The 16,491-nt window shown below is 37.8% G+C and overlaps 1 protein-coding gene across 3 annotated transcripts in view; it reads left to right on the top strand.

The window, feature by feature from the left end:
• The window catches only part of RNF130 (ring finger protein 130), a 113,380-nt gene that overhangs the window by 57,047 nt on the left and 39,842 nt on the right, over positions 1–16,491 (top strand). For all 3 annotated transcript variants that reach the window (XM_016147751.2, XM_016147752.2, XM_016147750.2), the window contains exons 4-5: positions 12,609–12,680; positions 14,570–14,652. In XM_016147751.2, coding sequence (XP_016003237.2) covers positions 12,609–12,680; positions 14,570–14,652 — 155 coding nt within the window. The remainder of the gene's footprint in view (positions 1–12,608; positions 12,681–14,569; positions 14,653–16,491) is intronic.

Here is a 16,491-nt window from a genome sequence, read left to right on the forward strand (position 1 = left end):
GAGAGCCCAGAAGTAAATCCTCACTTATGTGGTCAAATGATTTTTGACAAGGGACCAAGACTCTTCAACGGGGGAAAGGACAGTCTTTTCAACAAATGATTCTAGGAAAACTGGATATATACATGCAAAACGATGAAGTTGGCCCTTATTTTATACCATATACAAAAATTAACTCAAAATGGATCAGAGACCTTAACATAAGACTAAAACTGTAAAACTCTTAGAACAAAACGTAGGGGAAAGTTTTATGACATTGGATTTGGCAGTGATTTCTTAGCTGTGACACCAGCAGCACAAGTAATAAAAAAGAAAGAAAGAAATTGAACTACATCAAAATGTAAAACTACTTTGCATCAAAAGAGACAACAGAATGAAAACCCACGGAGTGGGAGAAAATATTTGCAAATCATATATATGAAAAGGGGATAATAACCAGAATATACAAAGAGCTTCTACAACTCAACAACAGCAAAAAAAAAAAAAAAAAAAAAAAAAATTTAAGAAATGGACAAAGGACATGAAGAGACATTTCTCCAAAGATACACAAATGGCCAATAAGAACATGAAAAGATGCTCAACATCACTTACTAATCATTAGGAAAATGTAAATCAAAACTACAATAAGATAACACCTCACACGCATTAGGATGGCAGCTATTCAGAAAACAAAAGTATTAGCAAGGATATGGAGAATTGGAACCCTCGTGCACTGTTGGTGGAAACGTAAAAGACAAATATTGTATGAACTCACTTATATTAGGTACTTGGGGTAGTCACAATTCATAAAGACAGGAAGTAGAATGATGGTTACCAGTGGCTCGGGGGAGTGGAATAAGGAGAATTATTGTTTAATAGGCGTACAGTTTCAGATTTACAAGAGTTACGGGAATGGATGGCTGCATGACAGTGCAAATGTATTTAATACCTCTGAACTGTATCCTTAAAAGATGATAAATTTTGTTATTTATAGCTTAATACAACTCAAAAAGAAAAAATACTTAAGTTCAAAAGAAGACAGAAAAAGAGGGAAAAGGGAGTAAAGAACAAATTAGACAAATAGAAAACAAATACCAAGCTAATACACTTAAACATAACCATGTCGATAATCATATTAAAGTATGTGGTCTAAACAACCCAATTAAAACCAGAGATAAGCAGATTGGATAAAAAAAACAAGACCCAACCATATGATGCCTATAAGTAATATAAAAATATATCAAAATATTTTTGAAATATAAAAATACTTGAAATATAAAAATACAAATAGATTAAAAGGATGAAAAAAGCTACACCATATTAACACAATTCAAAGCGAAGTTGAAGCGTATATCCTAATGTCTGGAGATTTCAAAGCAAAGCTCTTGTCAGGGATGAAGTCATTTCTTAATATTAAAATGGTCAGTGCAGTGAGAGGACATTGCACCTAAACATTTATGCACCTAATAACAAAGCTTCAAAATAATATGAAGTGAAAACTTGATAGAACTGCAATGAGAAATAGACAGACTTGTAATTATAGTCAGAGATGTCAATACTCCTCTCAGTAATTGAAAGAGTAAGGAGACAGAAAATCAGTGAGTATATAAAAGATTTAAACAACGTAATCAATTAACTTGACCTGATTGGCATTTATATAAAACTATCCAACAAAAGCCCAAAACACTTTTTTTTTTTTATGTATACTCTGGGTCATAAAACAAGTTTCAATAAATTTTAAAGGATTCAAGTCATACCAAGTATGCCCTCTGGCCATTGGGATTAAATTAGAAATTTGTTATAGAAAAACATCTAGAAAATCTCCAAATATTTAGAAACTAACTTCCGAATAGCCCATGGTATAAAGAAGAAATCAAAAGGGAAATTAGAAAGTTGTTTGAACTGAATGAAAATGAAAACAGTATATCAAAATTTTGAAGATGCCATTATTACAGTGCCTACATAAGATGAAAGATCTGAAATTAACTCTCAACTTAGAAACAGGAAAGAAGAGTAAATTAAACCCAAAGTAAGCAAAAGAAAGGAAATAGTAAAGTTAGAGCAGCAGTCTGTGAACTAGAGACAAAAATATTGAAAAAAATCAGTGACCAAGAGCTGGTTCTTAGAGAAAATTGATAAAATTGCTAAGACTGGCCAAACTAATCGGGAGGAAAAGAGAGAAGGCACAAATTAGTAATATCAAAAATGAGAGAGATGACATTACTACCGATTGTAAGGATCATCAGGGGATGTTATGAACAACTCTATGCCAATAAATTGGACAACTCATATGAAATGGACGAATTCCATGAAAGACACTAATGACCAATGCTTATTCAAGGTGAATAGGGAAGCCCTAGATCTTTCAAGGATTGCATTTGTAGTTTAAAACCTTCTCCAAAAAAGAAAACTCCAAGCAGTTGGTTTCTAGTAAGTTCTACCAAACATTTAAGGAAAAAATAATTTAACACAGACTTTAGAAAACTGGAAAGGCAGGAATACCTCCCATTTCATTCTATAAAGCCAGTACCACTCTCATACCAAAACTAGACAAAAACTACAGACCATAATCCCTCTTGAACATAGATATAAACATTCTAAAAATTTTAGCAAATTATATGTAACAGTATTTAAAAAGAATAATGCATCATGACCAGGCTGTGTTGGTCCCAGGAATGCAAGGCTGATTTAACATTAAAAAGATAATGTAATATCAGCAGATTAACAGACAAAAAAGGAAATCTATATGATCTCTGTAGATGCAGAAAAAGCATGTGCCAAAATTCAGCATCTATTTTGGATTTTAAATTTTTTTGCAAACTAGGCACAAAAGCTAACTTCCTTAAGCTGATGGCAGGTGTCTACAAAAAACTGATAGCCATCATGCTTATGCTAAAAGGCTAAATGCCCTTTCTAAGATGAGAAACAAGAGAGGGATCTGTGCTTGACAACTTTTATTTCCACATTGTCCTGGAGTTTCTAACCAGCACAACAGGAAAAAAGAAAAGAAAAAAAAAAGGGTACCGTTATTAGAAATGAAGAAGTAAAACTGTTCCCATCCACAGACAACATTATTGTCTATGTACAGCATTCAATGGAGTCTTTTTTTTTCTTTTTATGGTAACATTGGTTAACTAAATCCATTGTACACTTTAACAGTAAGGCATATATATATTTACCCTGTGTGTTCGCCTCCCATAGTTAGATTTCTTTCTGTCACCACATATTGACTCCCTATGCGCCATCTACCTCCCGCCACCCTCTACTTTCTGGTAACCACTAGTCTATGATCCATGTCCATGAATCTCTCTCTCTGTTTGTCCTGTTCATTTGTTAATTTTAGGTTTATATCCCACATATAAGTGATAGGTGATTTTCAACTTTCTCTGGCTTATTTCTCTTAGCATCATTATCTCAAGGTCTATCCATCTTGTTGTAAATGGCAGTATTTCATCTCTTCTTATGGCTGAGTAATATTCCATTGTATATATGTACCATAGCTGCTTTATCTAATCATCTATCGTAGAACACTTTGGTTGCTTCCATGTCCTGGCCACTGTGAATAATGCTGCTATGAAATCAGTGTGCAAGTATCTTTTCTGATATGGGTTTTCAAGTCTTTGGAGTAAATACCCAGTAGAGGGATTGCTGGATCATATGGTAGATCAATTCTTAGTTTTTTGAGGAATCTCCATACTGTTTTCCATGGTGGCTGTACCAATTTGCAGTCCCACCAGCAGTGTAGGAGGGTTCCTTTTTCTCTGCATCCTCTCCAACATTTGTTATTACTTGTCCTGTTAATTATAGCTATTCTAACAGGTGTGAGATGGTATCTCATTGTGGTTTTGATTTGCATTTCCCTACTAGCTAGCAAAGTTGAACATCTTTTCAAATAATTGTTGGCCATTCGTATGTCCTCTAGGGAGAAGTGTATATGGTATAAAATAAGGGCCAACTTCATTGTTTTGCATGTATATATCCAATTTTCCTAGAATCATTTGTTGAAAAGTCTGTCCTTTCCCCCACTGAAGAGTCTTGGTCCCTTGAGCAGCTTTTCAAATATTTGTTGGCCATTTGTATGTCCTCTAGGGAGAAGTGTCTGTTCAGGTCCTCTGCCCATTTTTTGATTGGGTCATTTGTTTTTTGTTGTTATTGTTGTCGCTATTGAGTTGTATGAGTTCTTTGTATGTTTTGGATATTAGGCCCTTATTGGAGGCTTTGCTTGCAAAAATATTTTCCCATTCAGATGGGTGTCTCTTTGCCTTCTTGACGATTTCTTTAGCTGAGCAGAAGCTTTTTAGTTTGATATAGTCCCATTCATTTATTTTAGTTTTTACTTCCCTTGCTTTTGAGGTCAAATTCATAAAATCCTCTTTAAGTCCAAGGTCCTTGAGTTGAGGTTTTACATTCAGGTTCCTAATCCATTTTGAGTTAATTTTGGTGTATAGTGATAGACAACAGTCTAGTTTCATTCTTTTGTAGGTGGCCTTCCAATTTTCCCAGCACCATTTATTGAAGAGGTTTTCCTTTCTCTACTGTATGTTTTTGGCTTCTTTGTCAAAAATTATTTGCCCATATAAATACAGGTTTACTTCTGGACTCTCAATTCTGTTCCACTGGTCCGTATGTCTGTTTGGCAGCCAATACCATACCATTTTGATTACTGTCGCTTTGTAGTATAATTTGAAGTTGGGTAGAGTGATGCCTCCAGCCTCGTTCTTTTTTCTCAGGATGGCTTTGGCAATTCAGGGTCTTTTGTGCTTCCATGCAAAGCTGATGATTTTTTGTTTTATTTCTTTAAAAAATGCTGATGGGATTTTGATGAGGATTGCATTAAATCTGTATAATGCTTTAGGTAATATGGTCATTTTAACTATGTTGATTCTTCCAATCCAAGAACACGGAATATCTTTCCATTTCTTTCTATCTCCTTCGACTTCTTTTAATAGGGTCTTGTAGTTTTAATTATATAGGCCATGTTTCATTTAATTTATACCTACGTATTTTATTCTTTTTGGTACGATTGCAAAAGGAATTCTTTTTCTGACACTTCATTATTACATTATGATGTAATAATGCTATGAATTTTTAAATGTTGATTTTTGTATCCAGAAACTTTACTATATTTGCATGTTATTTCTAGTAGTGTTCTTAAGGAGTCTTTAGGGTTTTCTGTATAGAGAATCATGTCATCTGCAAATAGTGACAGTTTGACTTCTTTCTTTCCTATTTTGATACCTTTTATATCTTTCTCTTGTCTGATTGCATTTGCTAGGACCTCCAATGTTATATTGAATAACAGTAGCGATAGTTCCTGATCTTAAAGGAAAGTTTTTAGTTTTTCACCATTAAGTATAATGTTGGCTGAGGGTTTGTCATATATGGCCTTTATTAAGTTAAGGTACTTTACTTCTGTACCAATTTCGTTAAGTGTTTTGATCATAAATGGATGCCGTATCTTGTCGAAGGCTTTTTCTGCGTCTATTGATATGATCATATGATTCTTATTTTTTAATTTATGTGGCATATCATATTAATTGATTTGCATATGGTGAACCATCCCTGTACCTCTGGGATGAAGCTACTTGATCGTGGTGTATCATCTTTTTAATATGTTGCTATACTTGGTTCACTAGTATCTCATGTAGGGTTTTTGCATCTATGTTCATGAGAGATATTGGTATTTAGCTTTCTCTTTTTGTGTTATCTTTACCAGGTTTTGGTATCAGGGTAATATTGGCTTCATAAAATGAGTTGGGAAGTATTGCCTCCTCTTCAATTTTTTGGAAGAGTTTGAGGAGAATAGGTATTAAATCTTTGAATGTTTGGTAGAATTCACTGGTGAAGCCATCTAGTCCTGGACTTTTACTTTTTGGTAGGTTTTTGATGATTGTTTCAATTTCCCTACTGCTGATCAGTCTATTTAGATTTTCCCATTCTTCCTGATTTAGTCTAGGAAGGTTGTATTTTTCTAAGTACTGGTCCATTTCTTCTAGGTTAGTAAATTTGGTGTTATGTACTTTTTCATAGTATTGTAAGATCCTGTGTATTTCTGCGATGTCAGTCTTGATTTCCCCTCTTTCATCCCTGATGTTGTTTATTTGTGTCCTTTCTCTTTTTCTTTAGTGAGTCTAGCCAGGGGTTTGTCAATTTTATTAACCCTCTCAAAGAACCAGCTCTTTGTTGCATTTATTTTTTCTATTTTTTTTTTGTTTCGTTTTCAATTTCATTCATTTCTGCTCTAATTTTGATTATTTCTTTATTTCTGGTGACTTTAGGCTTCATTTGTTCTTCCTTTTCTAGGTTTTTAAGATGAGGAGTTAGGTTGTTTATTTGGGCTCATTCTTGTTTTTGGAGATTGGCCTGTAAAGATAGGAAATTCCTCTTATTACCACTTTTGCCATGTCTCAAAAGTTTTGATATATTGTACTATCATTATCATTCGTTTCTATGTATCTCTTGATCTCTCTTTTTATTTCTTCTCTGCTATTTCTTTAGTAGCATGTTATTTAATCTCCATGTATTTGTGGTTCTTCCTGCTTTTTTTTTTTTTTTTTTTTGCAGTTGATCTCTAGTTTCAAAGCATTATGATCAGAGAATATGGTTGGTATGATTTCAACCCTCTTATATTTGTTGAGGCTATCTCTGTGTCCTAATATGTGGTCTATTCTTGAGAATGTTCCATGTGCACTAGAGAAGAATGCATAAGCATCTGTTTTGAGATGGAAGGCTCTGTAAATGTCAATTATGTCCAGTTGGTCTGATGTGTCATTTAAGGATGTTATTTCCTTATTGATTTGCTGTTTGGATGAACTGTCCATATCCAACAGTGAGGTATTTAGGTCCCCTACTACGATAATGTTTTGGTCTGTTTCCTCCTCAGTATCTTTCTTTACCTTTCTTATTTTGAAGTCTATTTTATCTGTTATTAGTATCGCTAATCCTGCTTTTCTCTGAATGCCATTTCCTTGAAATATCATTCTCCACCCTTTCACTTTGAGTCTATATTTGAGCTGAGATGTGTCTCCTGGAGTCAGCATATGGTTGAGTTTTATTTTTTGATTCATTCTGCAAATCTGTGCCTTTTTATTGGTGAGTTCAGTCCATTTACATTTAGGGTGATTATTGAAATATGAGGTCTTCTTATAGCCATTTTATCTTTTGCTTTCTGGTAGCCTGGTGTTTCCATTGCTTCCTTGTTCTTGTGTTTCTGTTTCCTTTATTTTGGTTAGCTTTTGTGGTTTTGACTCTGGTTCTTATTGTTTTGTTTTATATACAACAGTTCTGAATTTTTGGCATGTGGTCACCATTACTAATATGTAAAGGATAGTTATATATGTGCAGTCATCCATTTTCTTCTGCACATGCCTTATCTTCATTGCCCTTTGCGAATTTGTATCTTTGAATCCTCCCCTTTTCAGTCATCGTCGTCTCAGTTTGTCCCTATGTATGCTGAACGTTCATTACTATCTTGCTATAGTAATTCTCTTATTACTTAAGTTTATAATGCCCTGTTCTTAGTAAGGGTTGCACTCCTCTGTTTCTGTTTGTCTGATAATCACCTTACCCTAATTATGGTGTTTTTTGGGTTTTGTTGTTGTTGTTGTTGTTGTTGTTGTTGTTGTTGTCATTTTGTTTTAGGTGAGCTGACCCCTTTCAGTATTTCCTATAGTGCAGGCCTCATGGTGGAGAATTCCCTCAATTTTTTGGATGTCTGGAAAGGTCTTAATTTCTCCTTCACATCTAAAGGAGATCTTAGCTGGATACATAATCTAGGCTGTAGTTCCTTTCACTTAATAGTTTAAATATTTGATTGCATTCCTTCCTGGCTTATAAGGTTTGTACTGAGAAGTCCAACGATAATTTGATCGGTTTTCCTTTGTAAGTTACCATTTTCTTCTCCTGGCTGCCCTGAGAATTCTGTCTTTGTCATTGATTTTTGATAATTTTACTATAGTGTGTCTTGGTGAAGGCCTTTTTGGGTTGAGATAATTGAGTGTTCTATTGACTTCTTGAATTCCAGACTCCAGTTCATTCCTTAGATTTGGGAAATCTCGTCAACTCTTTGTCTGAAAATACTTTCTAGTTCCTGCTCCTTTTCCTTGCCTTTGATAATGCCCATTATTATGTTTCTTCTCCTGATGGTATCAGCTAGTTCTTGAATTTCTCTTTCATTATTTTTCATTCTTCATTTTCTCTCTTCTTCTTTCTGATTTATTTCTAGATTTCTGTCTTCGATGTCACTGATCCTTTCCTCTATTTGGTTGACTCTATTTCCCAAGCTTGCTGTTTCATTTTTCAACTCTTGCAGTGTGTTCATCTCCAGAAGTTCTATTTAGTTCTTTTTGAGGGTTTCAATCTCCTCGTTCTGCTCATCTAGTTGTTTTTTCAGTTCCTGAAATTGTTGATTTGAATTGTTTCAGATCTCACTGAGTTTTTTTCAGAAGTACCATCCTCAAGTTTCTGTCATTTAAGTCACATATTTCTATGTCTGTAAGCTTATTTTCTGGAGATTTTTCTCTTTCTTTCTGAGATGCCTTATCACCTTGGTTGTTCATGGTGTTTAATGGACTATTTCTCCACCTGGGCATTAATGACAATGTATTCTGCTGTTTTTCCAGAAAGATTTACTATAAAAATGTCTCTCTTTAGCCTTCTTCAAAGAGGGCACTTTTCTTTTGGTTTCCAGTAGATGGTGTCTAAGCCTCTTGGATCCCTGCTTTATATAAAGCCTTAATAAGGCCTTTTTATTTTCTTATAGATGTTTAATCATTCTCGTTCCCCTCAGTCTCAGTCCCTGTCAGTGTTAACAACAGTTTTGGTAGAGTTTGCTCAGATTCCACTGGGGCTCCGCCATGTTCACTTTCGAAGGGTATGCGGGGGAGGCACACTCTGGGTTGGAGGTTGGGAGCTGCAACTCTCTCTCGGTTTTGCAACCATGACCGGTAAAAATCACTTTTGTTTCTCTGCCATCAGCTTCTCTGCCTTCTGCCCTGATGACAGGACCCTGTCCCCAGCTGCCAGGCAGGGATGTTCAGGGAACTTGCTGTACCTTCTTCCTTTTCCCTCCTCCTACAAGGAGCTCTGACAGCTGCAGCTGCGAGAGGCACTTCTTTATTTCTCCCAGTCCACTACCCGATACCTGGGGGTTCTGACCTGTGGTAGCTCTTATGCTCAGATTCCACTCTTCAGTGTGCTGGTGTGCAGTTTGGGTGTTTTTTGTTGAGTTTACATGTTTAGCTTATTATTGTTTCAAGGAGAGAGATCTGGGGATGTCTCTCACTCTGCCATGTTTCTCCAATTTGATGGAGTCCTTTAAAAAGCTGTCGGAACTAACAAATGGGTTTAACAAGATTGGGAGACACACGATCATATACAAAAATCAGTTTTATTTCTATATGGACAGCGAATGGAAGTTGAAATCCTGTTTTAAAAAATACCATTTTTGTTAGTGTAAAAAAGGAAATTGCATAAATAAGAAGTTATTAGACATCTGACCAAAGATGCACAAGACCTGTGTAGTGAAAAATATAATGTATTGCTGAGAAATTAAATAAGAACTGAATAGATGAAGAGATGAACAGTGCCTAGGGAAAGACTTCAGTATTAAGATGTCAGTTTTCCCCAAGTTGATCTATACATTCAGTGCAATCCCAATATAAATCCCAGATGGCTTTTTAAATAGAAAGTGACAAGCTGAACCTAAAATTCTTATGAGAATTTGGAGGACTAACTACTAGATTTCAGATTTGTTAAAAAGCTGCAGAAATTGTGACAGTGTGATACTTGCGTAATGGCAGGCAAATAGATATATGGTATAAAATAGTGTTCAGACATAAACCCACACATTTATGGGCAACTGATTTTTCCGAATGTAAAAAGGCAATGCAGTGAGAAAAGGCCAGCCTTTTCAACAAATGGTGCTGGAACAATTGTATATCATATAACGTAAACACACACACACACACACACAATTAAAACTTCACTCCATTTACAAAAGTTACTCAAAATGGGTCTGGCCTGGATATACAACCTCAAGTAATAAAACTTCGAGAAGGGAAAATATTGTCACCCTGGGATATGCTAAGGTTACTTAGATATGATACCAGAGCACAATCCACAAATGAAAAATTGATAAATCATCAAAACTAAAAACTTCTGCCACAGTGAAAAAAATACATGCAAAAGGAATCAATAAAATATACTCAAATCAATAAGAAAACAACTCAGTAGGAAAATGGGCAAAAGCTTTGAACAGGCACTTCACCAGAGAAGATATGCAGATGGCAAATAAGTACATAAAAAAATGCTCAACATGTTTACTCATTAGAGAAATGCAAATTAAAGCCCCAATGAGATACCACAGCATACCTACTACAGTAGTTACTCAAATGAAAAAGGTCAGTGATACCAAGTGTTGGTGAGGTTGTGGAGGAAGCACGATTTTTATACACTGCCAGTGGAAACATAAAATGGTTTACTCACTTTGGAAAACACTTCGGCAGTATTTTAGAAAGTCGAACATCCCTACCATGTCAGCAGTCTTCCCTCCTTTGTAGGTATTTACCCCAGAGAAAAGAAAGCTTATGTCCTTACAAAGACTTGTACAAGTAAAGATGTATTCATCTGTATCCATTGCAGTCCAAAGCTGGGAAAAAATATTAATGTACCATGAAAGTAAAAAGATAAATTATGGTATATCTACACAGTAGGATGCTACATAGCTCAAGAAAGAAATGTACTGTTGATACATGGAACAATATGGATTAATCTCAAACTAACTATGCTGAGTGTAAGAAAGCATACACAAAGTAGTACAAACTATTATTCTGTTTATATAAAACTCAAAAATACAAACTATAGTAGCAGAAAGTAAGTCATGAGAGGGATGGCGTGGAAGGGTAATGGATAGGAGGGAGTAGGGAGAGGCACAGGAGAGTTGACAGGGTGACAGATACAGTCTTGATAGCAATGGTTTTGTAACTGATGTCAGAACTTCGAATTATACTTCCATATGGCTGATGTTTGTTTACATCTATCTACATATGAAACACATCTGGAGGCCCCCCATATATATATATGATAGAGGGAACTCGGATTAAAAGAGGCTTGAGAGGCATAGCAACCAAAGATAGTGTTTGGACTTTGTATCCCGAGTCGGACAAGCCAACTATAAAAAGACATTCTTAAGACAGCAGGAAACTCTATAATCTGAGTATTTGATAATGTGATTAATTAGTGTCAATTTTGTTAGATAAGGCACAAATGAAAGCCCTGTTAGAAAGACATAGTGAAGACTTTATGGGTAAAATTATACAATGCTTATAGTGTGCTTTGAAGTCCTCTAGCATGATAAAGAGGATGACCTGAAAAATACAGGGAAAATATTGACAATTGAACCTGGATGATGGATACATAAATTCTGTGTGCATTTTTTTAATTCCCCCTAAAATTTCTGTTTTCATGATTTTTTTTTTTATCCTCAGGTTAGAATCCAACGTCTCCCTACTTTTAGCCCCCACCATACATACTCCTGCAGCCTCAGCACCTGCTTCTCACTGTGTAGGATCTTGTTGTGTGTAGAGTGGCCATCTGTCCCCGTGTGCCCGTGTGCACCTATCATCTCATTGTTATTATTATTAGAGCCTTCTGGTTCTCAAGGCACTCTAATTCTAACAATAAAATGTATACCCCCCTAATTATATCGAACTATAATTTTCTTCACATACCTGCACTTTACACCTGTTTGTCTTTACTAGACTGTTCTTTGTCCAGAATCCCCCTTCATACCCCAGCGTTTTGCCTTACTTCACTCCTTCCTGCTCAATTTTCCAAGCCTTTGCTCAAGCATCATGTCCTCAGAGCCCTCCCTGACATTGCTCCTCTGGCCTGTGTACCTGGGCACACTCTGTTGTATAACAGTCATGTAAAATGTGCTTACCAGGCTGTCCTGAATTCAGTTGGCTTTTCAAAAGTATACTATCTTTTCATCTTCGGGTCCTTGGTGTCTGGCAGCGCTAGCAATGTCTAGCAAAGCATTGGATAAATCTAGCCTTAGTCTCTGACCCAACCCTCTCAGACAAATGAGAAGAACTCAGCCCTGGGAAGGAAGGTAAATACACCTTCCTAAGATCACACAGCACTGAAGTGGCAGAGATAATGTAGAGCTTGTGTCCACATCCCTCCTCCGACACTGGGCAATGTGATGAACTCTTTTGAGGGCCAAAGGAGGTATCCTTTACTAAGCCAGAGCTCAGACATCGAATAGCAAGGGACCTCAGAGCAGAACAGGACAGCGATGAGAGCTGTGGTGGTAACTCTGACATGTACAAGAAGTGGATTTTGAGAATTCTGTAATATTTCACGTGCTTATTAAAATCAAAATGCAGTAGTGGTTACGATACCTGGCCTTTTAAAGTATTCACTTTTAATTATTCAACCAGTATACCGAATCTAGGGGGAAAGCTGCCAGTTTTTCTAATTTTTCATTTGCTTTTTTTAGAGCCCTCATGTGCAGTGACGTGGAGAGTGATGTGTAGGGTATTAGGGACATATATTTATATGTTTTAAAATAAAGAATGTTATCCAGCAATATCGCACTTCATATCTGTTTTTCTTTGTACTTTTCATAGCGTCGTCTTGGAGATGCAGCCAAGAAAGCCATCAGCAAATTGACAACCAGAACAGTGAAGAAGGGTGACAAGGTACAGTAATGAAATAACTTTAACACTATAAAAATAATAAAGTAGTTTTGCTTTTGATTTGATGGGAGAGAATATACCCTAATCATTGGTGTCTCATTTGTTATATTATTATTTTTCTCCAAATATACCCTCTGATGCTTTATTTCAAACTAGCCTCTCATTGAAATCTTGTTCTTAGTATGCCTGCTGTTCCGGAGGCCCTCATACAGTTCCCTGCTGTCCTGGACTGTAAACCCTCTTGCCATTAATAGCGTCACTAGATGACTCACCATTATCTTAGCCGTGGTGTTCAACTTTGTCTGCCCGAACGTAGCATCCTTTCGGGAAGAACTCTAATGGGGCAGTTTGTACACAAAAGTAGTCAGGAATATATGTTACCTTTCTAAGATTCCTAAGACTTTACCACATCTCCTTTGTGTCTTATTTCTTATTCCAGTAAAATGGGAAACTGGAGACCCACATTTCGAGGGCATGTCGGTTTCCAAGGCCCTCTCTGTATAGCAGGCTGAGCGGTTTGCTGAAAGAGCACAGGATTGGGCCTGATGGCGAGGGGCATCAGAGAGGCAGTGGCAGAGGTCATGGCTGAAACCCATCACCACAGTTCCGCAGTCAGATCTCAAGTTATGCTAGAGCCCTGCTTGCGCTCTGTAAGGACAAAATAGCAACGTAATGTTAGACCCCACATTCCACATAGTCAAGGTTATCTAGAAAGAAAAGTCTTCATTTCTGGAAGCATAACACCAAAACTCAATTCTAATGTTTTAACAAAAAGCTCTGGGGGTTCATTTCAGATGATTCTTCATCCTCAGTTTTACCACATTCTTCACTTAACTCATCTTCACCCCAGCTGCCTTGACACCATACATCTAGTTCTCCATGATACAGCTCCAGATGTGGAGACATGGCCAGTAACTTCACTGTACTCTAAGGAAAGAAAAAAGTGAAAACGCTTGCAGAAAATGTAAGCAGCATCACAACAGCTGCACTGTAACCTAAGGAGTGGTAACCCGTGTGACGCGCACCCGGCGTGGTGGCCCTCAGCTGCCACATTAATTTGCAGTTCCCTGGAGCTGGTCAAACCTACCCATCCTACCTTGTCCTTTGGGCTAGCACAGAACAATCTTTCTGTATTAAAGCTAACACCTCTTCTTAGTGTGTACCTCCTAGACCTGCTAGGAGTTGTCCCACTGAAGTCAGATGGTAGTGACATGGCAAATAGTGTCACCTTTCCTGGCTTAGGTTCCTGGAGATGCCCTATTTTATGACAGTTCAGGGGAACCCGTCCCCAGCCTGGAAGAGGAAGTCAGTTACCCTGGATGACCAGATGCCTGGCTGACTCCCCCTGACTCTTGGTAAAGACCCAGCACCAAGGTGAGCCCAGGAGTTCTCTGCCCCAAATATGCAACTGTCCTTGGGGCGAGACTCTAGGTGGCCATCTTCTGGGGGCTCAGCTTCTTTGTTCCCTGCACCTAGACATGTGGTCAGATGCCCCTCCTGGGGAGCCCCGAGATTGTGGCGGCTGTGCAGGGACACCCACGAGACCAGAGTAGCCATGCCGTGGGAGTAGGGAGAGGATATGCGCACAGGCTAAATGATAGCTGGTTTGACTCTTGAAAAAAAATTATGATTCTGATTTCTAAGATGTTTCACAAACGGAATTAGTATTAATTATTACAATATAATTTAAAAACAAAATAGATGGGCTTAGATATAATTTGGGTTGGTGTAGTTAAGCAAATGGAAACACTAAATTTTTTTCATAACTTTTCATGTTAGTATCACTTGTTTCCTGTAGTCACCACTGGACTCTTTTGACCTGGATTCTTTGCCCTCCGTTCAGGCAATTCTGGTTTTGGCCTGTGACTTGGTTCCTGCGCTTTTTGTTTCAGGAAACGGAGCCAGACTTTGATCATTGTGCCGTCTGCATAGAGAGCTATAAGCAGAATGATGTTGTCCGGATTCTGCCCTGCAAGTATGTCACCTTTCTTTGTTTAAAAAGGAATGCGGTTTGTATGTCTCCTTCTCAGAATGGGTATCCCATGTGCTTTTGAGAGCCATCTCACTGCACAGGGCACCTGGTGGGAATTGCACTTAGCAGTGAACTGTGCTCCCCTATCCAGGCTGATGCACAGGCCTTTCTCTGGTGATGAGAAACACGAGGTACAACCTCCAGATACATCCATAGGCTAAAGAATATTAGGGTCACTAGGCGCTCCGACAAAGCCTCACCAGTGCTCCTGCAGACAGGGTGCCAGGACTCCGGGGATGCAGGCTCTCGTTTTCTAAACCTGGGTTACGTAGAGTGGTGACATAGATAGGTGTGCCACTCGTTTTGCCAGGCCACATGATTCATAAACGGCCAAGCTGGCACACACTTCCCTCCAAAAGGATGGTCAGTGTTCACCTACTGCCCTTCGGTGTCCCGGAGGAGCACATTTTCTTTATTAGCGCGTTGATTTCTACCATGGTGCTGCCCCATGCTCGGGAGTGTGAAACATTACAATATACAGCTCTGAGTGTTGGTTGGAAAAATATGAAACCACCTGTTGAGAAGCCTAAAATCAAAGATATTTCCTCTTCCTTTGCCCTGTCCTTGACAATGCATCCTCTCAACTCTGACGAGACATTTTGCAATGCAGAACGTGTGAATGAATAAAGTAATTAGTTTATTCAGTAATGAGTTATTATTAAAGTAATGAGCCTACTGATATTACTTTACTTATTCACAAAGAGATCTATTTTGAGCCTAGAAAGACTTGTTTTCTATCTATTCATTCATCCATTTACTCTGTTATATGTCACATGTGTCTGAGCCCTGTCCCGGTAGAAAGATATGTTTTTAAAAAAATTTTGGCACTTAAGAATAATTCCAGAAAACCAAGATTCTGGAAATCAAGTTGCTGTAGTTTATATATAAAGGAAAATCTATAAAACTACATATAAGCTGTTTCACAGGAAATTAAATTATTCACTTACCAGTTTTTCTTCAATCGAAGTATTTTACAGTCTGAAACATGAGGCAGAAGGCACTGCACATACACATAACACATACTGATCAGGAAAAAGACTAGTAGGGTACTTCATAAAGCAGTCAGCTGTTATCTGCTTTTAAAAAATCTATTTTTTAAAACATTCCTGTTTTTACCTATACAGATTTCTTTTGACACCAGAATGACCAGGAAGGAAGCCATGTCTTTCTAACTTCTTCATCTTCCTATTTCAATTCAGAGGCTTAAGAACAAAGGCCCCCAAAACTGTTCGTGGTTTGCACTAACATGAGTGTCCTCCTCAGGGGGCCTCAGCCCAGAAGAGGCGACTGTGGAGAGCTTGCTTCCCATGTTCTCCATCCCTTAAGCATTGGCTTTTGCAGAGTTTCACTGTCAGTTCTCTTTTATCTTAATTTAGTCCAGTGCTTTTTAAACCTGACTGCACTAGAATCAATGGGGCGCTTTCGGAAACACTTGCACAGGGCAGCCAAGTGTGTTGCGTTTGACGGGTACCTGGGTGGTTCTGACACTGCTGCACGGCCACCCTCAAGGAGGTCCAGAGCTCTGGGTGGCTTTAGCCATCTCTGTGGCTGCACCTACCACCCGAGGATTCATCTCAGCCTCTGTGTTTGTGATCTGCATTTGAATGTTAGAGTTTTTGCAGACTTCATGGTTTCCCTTTTGCTCTGGAGCAGGTTGGTGTTTATTGCTCTCGCCTCTTAAGTCTCAGTAAGTGGTAGCTTTCTCCGAGCTGTTTTGCACACACTGCTCAGCAAAACGTGTCACCTCCCTGCAGTGGTAACAACATGATTCTCAGGTGTGGT

This window comes from Rousettus aegyptiacus, unplaced genomic scaffold (genome assembly GCF_014176215.1).
Source record: "Rousettus aegyptiacus isolate mRouAeg1 unplaced genomic scaffold, mRouAeg1.p scaffold_m13_p_7, whole genome shotgun sequence".
Classification (NCBI taxonomy): domain Eukaryota; kingdom Metazoa; phylum Chordata; class Mammalia; order Chiroptera; family Pteropodidae; genus Rousettus; species Rousettus aegyptiacus.